The 12,744-nt window shown below is 44.4% G+C and overlaps 1 protein-coding gene across 7 annotated transcripts in view; it reads left to right on the top strand.

Moving 5' to 3' along the window:
* Positions 1 to 12,744, top strand: part of LOC121279013 (cAMP-regulated phosphoprotein 21-like) — a 293,633-nt gene that overhangs the window by 237,012 nt on the left and 43,877 nt on the right. For all 7 annotated transcript variants that reach the window (XM_041189756.1, XM_041189757.1, XM_041189755.1 and 4 more), the window contains one exon: positions 46 to 172. In XM_041189756.1, coding sequence (XP_041045690.1) covers positions 46 to 172 — 127 coding nt within the window. The remainder of the gene's footprint in view (positions 1 to 45; positions 173 to 12,744) is intronic.

The raw sequence follows: 12,744 nt of genomic DNA, 5'->3' as shown, positions 1-12,744 counted from the left end.
TGTTAAGGATTGAAACTTGAGATGTTTTCTATGCATCTCTTTCAGATGCCAGTGTATTACTATCCATCGGGCCAGTACCCTACCTCAACAGCCCAACAGTTCAGGCCTGTTGCTTCTGTTCAATACAATGCACAGCGAAGTCAGCATATACCACAGACCACACAACAGACAGGTATGTCATTTCTGCTTTATTGTCTGATTACCCCATTGAGACCTGCTGGACTTCCCTTGAGTTTGTGCCTTATATTGACTTGGAGTCAGAATACGGGACAGCTTAAAATTGGGCCACGTTGCACATTGACCCATGGATCAAAATCTTTGGAGCACTTTTAGAGCTTCACACCCAGTACATAATCCTGTCCTGCCTTTTCAATTCCATGTAATGTTTATTTATGTGCATGCATTACAGATTTGGGTTGTTTTGCACCATAATCTGATGACAAATTCTTTACCTTTACAGTTGGAAATCTGCAACTTTACCCTTTTGTCCTAGTATAGTGCATGAATCTGGAGATTAATGATGATCCCATTTGCAGTAAAAATCCTGCAAATGAAGTAGGAATCCCATTAAGCCTTCAGTCTGTTTGAAGAGGTGAAAATCACAGATCAGAGATTTGACAAACTAAAACAAATAACCACATTTTTTGGTCTTAAAGCAGGTAAAGTTATGAAATGCAGTGAATATGGCTATTGAAAGAGTGAATGTCTGAGGTCTTTGTGTGGTTCTTGATAGCAGAACATAGTCTTGCACCATATCCCTCATGTAGCTAGTTCTCTTTTGTCTAAACACCTTTGGGCTCAGCAGGAACTATAGAATCTGTACTTAGACTCTGTATTTATACACTCCAATGTTAACAAGTAGAAATGCCATGAAAGAACACTTCATAGATTTACAACTGCCCACAATTACAACTTTCACAATTAGTAGCATCATTGCATACAATTTAAGTATGAATTGCACAATAATTAAATTTCTATAAACAATTTCTAATTCAAAATGAAGTGGATGGGTCCAATTTAGAGTCCCATCAAATAAATTACTGAAAAACATAGGGCAATTAGATTTATTACTTTATAATATTTAGGTATGCTACATTCTAAGGAACAAAGATCAATCACACCCTTTGAGAAAGCAATCACGTGTTTTTAACACTTGGCACTAGACTTTCATATCGGAGGCAGGAATCAGGAGCAAGGGCGAATCCCACAATTATGATCCCACCTGTGTCTTGGGACTGTTGACAGGTGGGATCTTCCAGAGGTCAGGGCCCTAGGTGGCCTGGAGATGGACCTGCACCTCCGACATGGAGGTGGACTGAGTCCAGAGTGGGCAGATTAAAAGGCCCGTCTCCATTTCTGAAAAAAGCCTCAGCTGGGTGCTCTCGATGGAATAAGTAGCTCATCTATGTGCAGTGAAAATTCTGACTGCTTTAAAATCCCCAGATCTGCCTTACCCTTCAGTCACCCACCCCTCTCACCATCAACATTCCCCTCACCCCATCACTACCTACCCTCACCCATTGTGCATTTTATGAACAAAACTCAAGCCCTATTTTAACAGTTGGAAGTTATTGAATGGTGCAGAGAACTCCAAGTAAACAGACAGACTCATCAAACCAGCTACATAAACAAAGAAAAGCAGTTGTAAAATTATTAGGCAGCTGAATTGCAAACAAGAGCCAGAGAACTCCCAGTAAATAGACAGACTCATCAAACCAGCTGTGCAAACAAACACAAGTACTTGTAAAAAAAAGTATTTGAAGTTGGATTGCAGTCAAGAGCCCACAAAACTCTCTGAATAAACAAACAGACTCTTTACACCAGCTGTGTAAAGAAAGGCAAGCACTTGTAAAACAATTAGGCAGTTGGATTGCAATCAAGAGCCATAAAACTCCCTGAATAAACACAGACTTCAGAACAGTTATCCCAACAGATGTCTAGACTAAATATGTAAAAGCAGTGGGAAAAGATTAAACATTTCCACATCATTATCATACAAGGCCACCCTTTCAACAGTGTGAAATAAACTCTACCTTTTAACCCATTAGATAATTTTTTAACTCATCTGAAGACTTCCACATTTACAATGTTGATCTTTTACCTCAGCCTGTAGTTGACAGAAGTAACTATCTGGCAAACATGTTGCTTAAAGGGTGGTTACATTTTCCAATCACAGCACTTTCATAACTCAGCTTCATGAATACTGTAACAACTCATGGCACCTCATATAATGATGAACTGTAAAGGAGTTAAAACCATTTTACTTACCTTTTAAACTCTGCTTGCCTCCATGGTTCATGCTTCCATGCAGCTGATGTAAAACCTGAAACCTGCTAAAGTCCACAACCTCCTTGAAAACTAAAAACCTTACCTGAGGCAGACTCTTAATGAGTCCACAATTCTTCCAATAGCCTTGTTAATTAGAACAGGTGGTTTCTGGGGCTCACTCCATCCCCTGCCCTTGTGAAAATAGCCAAGGATGGAAACGGAGGCCAGAGTTTCCGCCACCCCACTCAGCGGCTATTTTTTTTCCAGTCCCGCCTCCATTTAGTCCTGATTGGGACCATGAAGTTCCTGCCCTTGGTTTAAAGAACACTTTTTATACATCCTAAATATTTAACAGCTCAAATGTTGCCATTTGTGGCTGCATGATGTTGCTCTACATGTATAACAACTGCAGTTGTGCCAACACTTCTGTAACACTGGGGACTAAAAGTGAAGAATGAATGCAAAGCAGACAATTTTGTAAATAGAAATCATGCCAACAAAATGCATGGCTAGTGCAGAGTTTCCAAGCAATCAACCTGAAAAACTAATAAACCACTCAGTGTTTGTAATTATTTGATATCATCATTTCCTCTGTAATGTTCAAGGGTGTAATATTATCTAGTTAGCTACCTAAATCATATTTTTTAAAGTAGATAGTACCTCTACAACATGGATGATGCATATGAAAGATGGGAGCCACTAAACATGTATCTTGAAGAGTCAGCTTGTTGGAGATAATACCAAGCCTCTGGAGAGGGGGCCGTTACACTGTAAGAGAGTGAGTAGCAGGTCTCACAGTGAACCGGTCTCTTTTTCAGGAGCCACACACATCGCCAAAAATAATGCTTTTTTAAAATTAAAAAGTGTAATATCAAAATTTGGAATCGTTTTACTTCTGCATCTTTCAGCTAGTTATTTTGTTTTCCTTTCCTTGAAATTTGCTAAATTGATTTTTTTGTGCAAACAATTTGGCCATCACTAAGCTGCTCTTGTTGAAAACCCTGACAGTATGTCATTGTTCAAACCCTGCTCGGGCAGATATTGATCAAATATACATTATGTAAACTAACTACTCTTTTGATGCTTTATTAATTGAATGCGTTTGATGCTGGTTTAATTTGTGTAGGCTTTGTTAGTGCATTTTGAAAAATATTCATGGATGGCGCAGTTCCATTTTCGAAGAGAAGAGACATTGAGGAAATTGCTTACACTGGATCTCAAAGCCAACAGCTCACTTTTCTTCTCCCAATCCATCCCCAATCATCGGAGTGAAAAAAATTGATTGGTGTTTTAATGACTGTATGAGCTTTGAAACTGATTTTTGACACTGATTTTAAACTACCTTTAAGAATATCTTTAATGTGTAATTATAATAATGACACAGGTGATATTTTAAGCGAATGGTTTTAGCTAATATATGTTTTTATAACACCTTGTTTGCTTCATACATCCATTAGGGACAAAGAGGTTGATATTCTAGTTTTGCTTTCCCTTCTTTGTATCAAGGAGAAGGATGCCAATCCAATCAGGCCACAACTAGAGTATTGTATTCAGTTCTGCTTACCATGCTTTAAGAAAGATTTGATTGTCCTTGAAAGGTGATTCACCAGAATGGTTCAGGGATGAGGGATTTTAGCTACAAGGTTAAGTTCGAGAAGCTGGATTTGTTCTCCTTGCAGCAAAGGATATTGAAGGGGGTTTATTGGAGGTGTACAAGATTATGACAGATTTATATAAGGTAGACAAAGAAAAGCTGTTAACATTAGATGGTGATAAAAAGATTAAGGAACACAGATTTAGGGTTTTTTGGCAAGAGATTCCAGGGGGATATGAAGAAGACTTTTTTTTTTTACGCACAGCAAGTGGTTATAGCTTGGAACTCCCAGCCTATAAGTGTGGTGGAAGTGGAGATGATTAATGATTGAAAAAGAAATTGGGAGGACGCTTGAGGGAAATAAACTTGCATGGCTGTGGGGATAGAGTAGGTACACGGGACTGACTGAATTGAGAGCTGGCATGGACTTGATGAGCTGAATGGCACCTTTTGTGCTGTAATGACTCTTTGATCCTCTCTCTATTACACATCAGAAAGCTTACATTTTAATGTAGCTCCTGCCAACTAATTCCATTATAAATTGGTGTGTGCATCCATATAATGGAAACTATCAATGGATACTTGTTAATGTAAATAAACCTCTCTTAGCAGTGGAGTCACTGCATCACAGAGGACAGATTGTATTAAGGAAAAATTCATTTGCCCAGTGCCACTTATGCAGATTACTTCAAGTCCTTTGGGGCAAACAGCACCTGTAGGCTACTCCCTGCATCCCACATGGTGTTCCTCAATATCAATGGGGAAATCCTTGCAGGTAGATACGTTGTCTGCCCTGGTGAATCAACATAAGTCTGCTTGGTGCTGCTTGAAGTGGTATGACACAAAATAATTTTTGGTGCAGACTTAGGTCTGATTTTTGCCTAATCATCCTGCATTCTCTAATCCACTACCTTGAGGACTGCCCATTTGGCCTTGACTCCCTGTAAGCCATGTTACATGGTTTAAACTGCTCATACATAGTCTTGCATAGTGCTTGCACTTCCTGTCAGTATAATAGGAAGTAAATGTAACTTGTTTCACTTATACTCACTGCTTTCTATATGAAACCCCATTTCCTTGTCCCAGTTGAAGCCCTTAAGTGGCCAATTATTGGCCACTTTAGGGCCATTTCCCACCCCGCCTCAATTTTTAGGCTGGTCAGAGGATTAACCGGCATGGGGGAAGGCTGAATTTAAAAAGAGTTCAATCCGGAGGCAGGAATTGCCTCCATCAAAAGCTCCCGACCTACCTTCCCCAGCTCCCCCACCCCTCTCCCGAGACCCCAAAGACTCCACTGCCCCCCCAGGCTTTCCCTACCCTCCCCGCCCAGGGACACCTTGAACATACCTGGGCCTCTGTTCCCCAGACTTAGGCTCTGATGTCCTCCTGAAGTTCCTTTTCTGTCCACTGCAGTGACTATAGAACTGCCAGCCAATCTGATTGGCCAGCAACTCTAAGGCGGGATTTACTCCTGAGTGAGGGGCAGAAGTCCCACCTTCAGGCACTTAACACTCATTTGAGCATGAAATAGCTGCAGGGCACTCTGAGTCAGCGGGGATGTGTTCCCCCCTAACTCTTTGGATGGCAGGAAGCAAGATCCTCTGAAAAATTGAGGCGATAAGGCTGTTGAATCTAAGGGTCAAATTACCCAAGATCCATCTGATGAATCGATGCACACCTTTATTACAAACAAGACCTAATAGTGACATTTAAAGAGTGCAAACACTTTACACCTAGCTATCAGTACGTCCCAGACTCCTCAGCAGGCTTTCCATTTTCTTCATGAGCCGTCAAACCTGGGGTGCTTTTAATGGGCTCCCAAAATTCCCACCACAAGACGGAAATGGTGTTTGGGAGGATATCCAATTTTCGTCCCCATTTAAAATAGGGAACTCGACACTCAACGGGGATGGGTGTTGATTTTGCACACTAGGCATTCCTGAACAGCAAAAAGATCAGAGGAAAATGGCATGGGATCAGGAATGTGTAAGAAAATTGGCTTTCCCCCAATAAAATACTAAGTATCTGGCCATTCTCGCACTGAAATACACCTTCAAAATCTGACAAAAATTCAATCCAAGGTGTGCAACAGGCAGCCAATCCTATGTTGCCTTTTCTCTCTCCCTGCCAAAGTTGACAATTATCTGAAGTAATTGAAAATGACAGGAGGCTTGTTTCAGTTCCAGGACATACGTAGGAGTTCCTCAGGGTAGTGTCCCAGCCCCAATCATCTTCACCTGCTTCATCAATGACCTACCCACTATCAAAAATTCAGAAGTGGGGATGTTTGCTGATGAATGCACAATGTTCAGCACCATTCGTGACTCCTCAGATATTGAAAAGTCCGTGTCCATATGCAGCAGGACCTGGACAACGTTCAAGATTGGGCCGATAAGTGCCAAGTAACATCATGGCACACAAGTGCCAGGCAATGATCATCTCCAAGAGAGAACCCAGCCACTTCTCCTATCGCTGAATCCCCGACCATCAACGTCCTTACCATTGACCAGAATCTTAACTAGACCAGCCATATAAATACAGTGGCTACAAGAACAGGTCAGAGGCTGGGAATTCTGCAGTGAGTAACTCACCTCCTGACACCTCAAAGACTGTCCACAATCTAAAGGTCCACAAGTCAGAAATGTGATGGAATATTTTCCACTTGCCTGGATGAGCGCAGCTCCAACAATACACAAGAAGCTCAACATCATCCAGGACAAAGCAGCCCGCTTGACAGGCACCCCATCCACCACCTTCAACATTCACTCCCTCCATCACCTGCGCACTGTGGCATCAGTGTGTACCATTCACAAGGTTCACTGCAGTAACTCACCAAGACACCTTCAGCAGCAATGTCCAAGCCTTGAAGGACAATGGCAACAGATACATGGGAACACCACAACCTGCATTTTCCCCTCCAAGCCACACACTTTCCTGACTTGGAACAGTATCTCCGTTAGATCAGAATCTTGGAACTTCCTTCTTAACAGCACTGTGGGTGCACCTACTGCACATGGACTGCTGCAGCTCATGAACACAGCAAAGAACCACCTTCTCAGGGGCAATAAATGCTGGCCTTGCCAGCAACATTCACATTAAATGAAAGAATAAACAATAGTCATGTACTTCTGAGAGAGTAAGAGAAAATGTCAGAGAGGCACAGCTGTCAGACTCTGCCTCCACTCATTCAGCTCCTCTAGATGATCACTGCTGCATTTTGTGTTGCATGTTTGCCTTGGTTCCGAATAGAATTGAGTAATCGATAAATTGCTGAGCACTTGCCAAAGTTGCACAATATGTATTACTTGAGCTCTTTTTGTGTTCGGATTTGTTCCTTTTTTTCAACGAATCATAGAATGAAACAGCACAGTAAGTGGCCATTTGGCCTATCATGTCAGTGCCAGCTTTTGATACAGAATGAAATAGAATTTCAAACGGATTATTGTTGAAATGTATGACAATAGTGAGCCTAGATAAAAGCAGTGTTAAATAGCTGAATGCATTTCTACTTTCAGTGTTGAGGTTTGAGACAACTTTATCAAGTTAAATGGACATAGCAGGTGAAAAGGTTAGAACTTCATTAAGAAAGGTATAAACTGAGATTTTAATTCAGATTATCAAATACAATAGTTGCATTATAGAAACATCGTTGGTACCTTTGATTCTTTCCTATTAATAGTCATGTTGCAGCTCATCCAGAGGGTGGAATGGTCGAAGAATGGAACTAAGTGTGATAGCAGTCAGGAAAAAGGATGTTTTACCTGCTGGCCGCAATGGCAGCTTTTCGCACTGTATCATTAATTATGCACTCATGGGGAACATGCCGGTTCAGGTTTGCCTGCCATGCTGTGACCTCAGCACTTCCTCGCTCGGGCACCATATTTAAAGTGCAGCAGAGCGCATGCCTATTTCATGTCTTCAGACCAGGACTGCGCTGGGCCAACAGGTGGCCTTGAAAGAAAAGAAGATGGCAGTCCCCAGATTTAGTGACGCCCTCTGGGGCGCCTGCTGGACACAATGGAAGGCTGCCATGATATCCTCAATCCCAGCAGGAGGTCCATCAGTGTCACCAATCTGGCCTGGGAGGTGGTGGCAGCAGCAGTGCTCAGTGCAACTGGAGGACAGAGGGCATCAGCCATCCAGTGCAGGAAGAGGATGAATGATCTCATCTGTTCCACCAGGGTAAGTCAAACACCTCATCACTCAACTCACACACTCACAAACCTATCACACATCCACAGGGATCTCACACCTCATAGGACAATACCACTAACTCTCATACACACCCTCACATCTCCATCAGGCTCATATCCTCTTGAACTCGCATCCAAATCCTGTCCATGGCTCCGCTCACCGCACAAACATTCCATGCAGTGTCATGTGTCCTGCTCACAATCTCTCCATCTTTTTTCATGCAAGAGAAGCTGCCTCACAACAGTAGGGAGAGGTCCCAGACTGGGGGTGGAGTGGCCCACATTAGGCCCCTCACTCACTTTGAGGAGCATGCCATCATGCTGACAGGTGAGGACATAGAACCATGCCTGTGGTGACAGTGAGGTTGGCAGCAAGCACCCACGTGAGAATCCTGCCGCATCATTCCTCTCTCAACACAACTCTGAGTGCTCTCTGTCCTGCTTTTGACTCTGCTGACATGCACTAATTATCTCTACTTTGGTTCACAGGGAGCTCTGCCAAGCGGGCGACACCCTCAGTCAGCCAGTCACTCAGCTCCATCCAGGCCTTTGCCTCCAGCCAAGAAGACATCTTGTCCGTTGAAGAGCTGGAAATAAGCAGCCTGGGAGAGCCGTCACAGCACTCACCCACACCCTCCACCAGCACAGAGGCACATGTCTCAGTTGGACCTAAACCTAGAGGAGGCTCAGGTTCACAATCTGGTGGTCACCACACAGACATGTGCCCACAGCAGGAGGAGGCAGGTTCAGCCGAGCTCCTCGGCATTCGGAGGACTGCTGGGGAAGAGGCATCTGTGAGGTCCGAGTCAGATGATGAGCCTCTGGACACGGCCTTCCAACTCAGCGCAGAGAGTCAGAAGGCGTGGGACCATCATGCAGAGCTGTTGAAAGCCCACAAGAGGGGCACGCAAATCGGACGAGTGCACCTGCCCCCTGATGAAGTGGTGCCCATATGTGCGTGTGTGGAGGTCTCCATGGGAAAGATGGTGGACACCATTGAGACCCTACTCCAGCAGAATGCAGAGATGTGTGCCGACCTGCACTCCATCGCGGTAGCCATGAGTGAATTTCTGCAGTGGCAAGTGAGAGGGAAATGGGGCACCTCAGTGTCCCCTCCAGGTGCTCCTTCCCCCTGAATGAGGCAGGCGGGTACCCTCTGGCACCTGAAGGGAGGAGAAGCAGCGGCTGGACACCCCTGGTTCATCTACTCAGGAATCTCAGAGGGTCCTCTCTCTCCCAGTCCCCTTTGCCTGTGACCCCCTCAACCTCGCCCTCAGTCACTGCAGAGGGAGCAGCTGGCCCACAGGAGGACAGCCAAAGCAAGTTAGAGCCCTGAAGGCCTCAGCTGTCTGGAGGATGCACGCCACAGTCATCAGAGGCAACAGGGTGAACTATTGCATAGTCTGTCTCCACCCCTTTTGCAGATGTCAGGGCAGCACCTAGAAGAAGCTGTAGGCCTAGGAAAGTTAAAAATTTCTGATCACAAGTAGTTGTACAGGTGAACACATTTTGCCACTTTAGATTCTGAAAATATATTCACTTTCACTGAATAGAGTGTAATGGTGTCTTTCAGCTTCATGTACAGGCTTTGCGTGTCCTTCCACCCATCCCCCGCGTAGTAGTTCAGCTGCATGCAGCCGGACCATGAGTGGTTCTGGAGGGATGAGTGTCCATGGCAGGGCCTTTTGGTGCCTCATGCAAGCATGTTCCTATACACAAGGAACCTTCCTCCATCACACTCATTTCAATGTCCTGAGCATTTTCAATGCTGCCTGCTGGGGTTCTCTTTCAGTTGTCCATCTGAGCTGACCTGCATCTCCGCCCACCCATTGATCACACTCCCATGCAGCACCTGTGCCCGTCCAACACAAGGCTCCACTCGCTTTTGATTTGTATAGCAAGGTAATCATTAAGTTTCTTCTCAGCTCCCCCATCCTTTCCTCTCCCCCAGTCACCCATATCCTTTCTCCCATCACCCTTGATTCCCCCACCCCCCAGCATCACCTTCCACTCCCCACCATCACCTACCAACCAGAACCCTTTTCTTTCCAAGATGTTCAGGTGAACATGTACGTTCCCTACCCCCATCCACATTGACCTCCCCAACCTCCTCCTTCCCACCCTCAAGGTCTGCGTCTGCCTCCGCGTCCCCAGCAACCACCATCACTGTTCCTTCAACCACTACCGACACACCCTCACCCTCCCACCCTACCGGCTCATTCTGTCCTCTCTCATACTCACCATTCCCTCCTACCACGCCCACCATCAGTTTGCTCCCCAGGAGGCAGTCATCAACTCCACAATCCCCTCCCTTGAATGTTCGCCTAGACTTTCCTCCCCTTACTCCCTCATCCCCCAAGCTCCCACCTCGCTAACCTCATGCCCGCCGACACTCCCCCCCCCCCCCACCACCCCCAATCTCATCCCCTGACACCTTTGATCCCACCCTCCTAACCTAGACCTTCCACCCCCACCCACCTGGTACCCCTCCCTCTCCCACTCACAGCTGGATGTCCCTCTTCCCCCACCATAGCAGCCTATGGCCAAGACCGTGATGTTCCGAAGCAGACCCCAGACATCAGAGACCTCCCACCTTCGTGAGCTGCTTTGCAGCAGAGCCGTGACCATGAGAATCTACCCAACATGTGATGCAGGTGCTCCTCCAGGGTCTGGTAGCTGTAGAGCTCCAGCATCTTCTGCTCCTTAGATGTCTGTGATGTGAGCAAGGCCCTAACAGTAAGTCTTGACTTCTGCGTGTCACACTTGTCCCGACATGTTCTGGGCCGACGTGTTTTCCCACCGACATGGGCAGTAACCTGGACGAGAGAGGATGATTCTGGTGAGCAAGCAAGATGATGGGATGCAAATGCATTGAAATTAGGTTCCCCGTGTTGGACAGCAGGAAAGCTGGCCCGCCATTGACGGGCGAGCGGACAATCGCAAACTGGTGTCAAGATGGCGTAAAAGTGATTTTTGGTCTTCTTGGCATATTGTCCACTCACGCCTGCCATGACATCTGATGAGAGTGGGGGCAGAAAATTCCAGCTGTTGTACCCAGAATCCACTGTGGGCAGATCTCTCGTGCTATGCGGAGGTGAAATAAAATAAAGGTTTGAGTACCTATTACAGAGCTCACTGCATTAATAAAGTTCCATTAATGAAAGCCCATTCAAAACACTTAAATATCCTGATGTACTTAATCCCTTATCGAAACAAACAGACTTGTATTTAAAACTCCACACCAAGACAGCTAAACCTTTAACAACCTCTGAGGTTGTTAATCAAACTGTAAACTTACAACCCCACTGTGATAATGATTTATGGAAAACAGCCAAGCATTAATAATACTATAATGATTGTACTTATGGTTATGCCAACATACAGCTATTGAGTGTGCTGGAACAGATTTTTAATCAACTCTCACCAACACAAGGCAGCAGTTTTCTTTTCAATTTTTAAATAACTTGACAGTTTGACACTTCTACAGACCTTATCCACCCTTCAACAGCATTTACAACTTCTCTATAGAATCACCACTCCCATATTATGAGAAAAAGCCATTGCTCCAGCAAAAACGGGATCTGTTTGAAATCAACACTAAGTTCAAATGTCCCTGCCAAGTTCAGGATTCCTGTGAGAGTTACATCCTACTCTCATTTCCTCCCCCTCTTTGTCAAGAATAGGATCTGTTGGAAATGCAGCAGGACTTCTGGATTTGGGTCCCACCCACCATTTTGGAAGGTCCCCAGGTCACCACAACTCCTCAAAATACAGGCCTATATCTCTCTTGGTAGACTAGAAGAATGCAGCAGCATAATAACCTCATGTCCTGTTCACAAACTAATTCTCCATGTCTCAGCCAGCTCTATCCACTGTTGTTGATAAGTCAGCAACTTCATTCAGATTTCATATCCTGAGTGTTTATCATCTTGGATTGGCTGAATCATTACACTTGACCTACTTCTTGCCCTTTAAATAGTTAATGAAAATCTTGTTTCTTGAATTCTTTAAAAACATAAAAAGGAATTTTGTCTACCTCTGCTTGTTAATTTGATACAAAGCCAGATGGTGGGGTACAAAACTAGACATAGGTCCTTTTCTTGTGTTGAGGTTCATTCAAAGAATGCAGTATTACATATCTTTACCTCCTACCTATCAACAAGTCCAATGTCATAGCAGTTTCATTTTATACTCATTTGCATAAAATCAAATAGATAAATAAATAATTAACTAATGAAGCACCCCTTAAAGGGACAAAACTTTAACCAGATAAATTTTAAAGGAAACTTATCAAAACTAAATTTAAAATGTTGTTTTGGTAGGGGGGGGTGGGTGCGGGGTGGAGATAATGTACTCCAGCCCCTGCAGCACCCACCTGTCATGGAAGGCCTCAACCATACCAGTGGACACTGCAAGCTCCCTCTCCAAGGACACCCAGACACAGACGTAACCACAGAAGAGGGGCAAATGGTCAGATCACAATCCTTTTTTTGTATGTGTTCAAGACACTTAATCAATCAATGCCCTTCACCTAGTTATCCTTAACCTTAACAATGCAATTAATATAACATAGCTCAATGGAAACCAGAAAGAACAGAAGTTACAGTACTATAGAACAGTAGTACGTTTGTTGCCCTTTTATCACCCAGTGGCCAGTTTTTTATTTAATTCAATTCATAGGAATAGAGT

Source organism: Carcharodon carcharias, chromosome 6 (assembly GCF_017639515.1).
Source record: "Carcharodon carcharias isolate sCarCar2 chromosome 6, sCarCar2.pri, whole genome shotgun sequence".
Taxonomy (NCBI): Eukaryota; Metazoa; Chordata; class Chondrichthyes; order Lamniformes; family Lamnidae; genus Carcharodon; species Carcharodon carcharias.
This window is presented reverse-complemented; position numbering and strand designations above follow the sequence as displayed.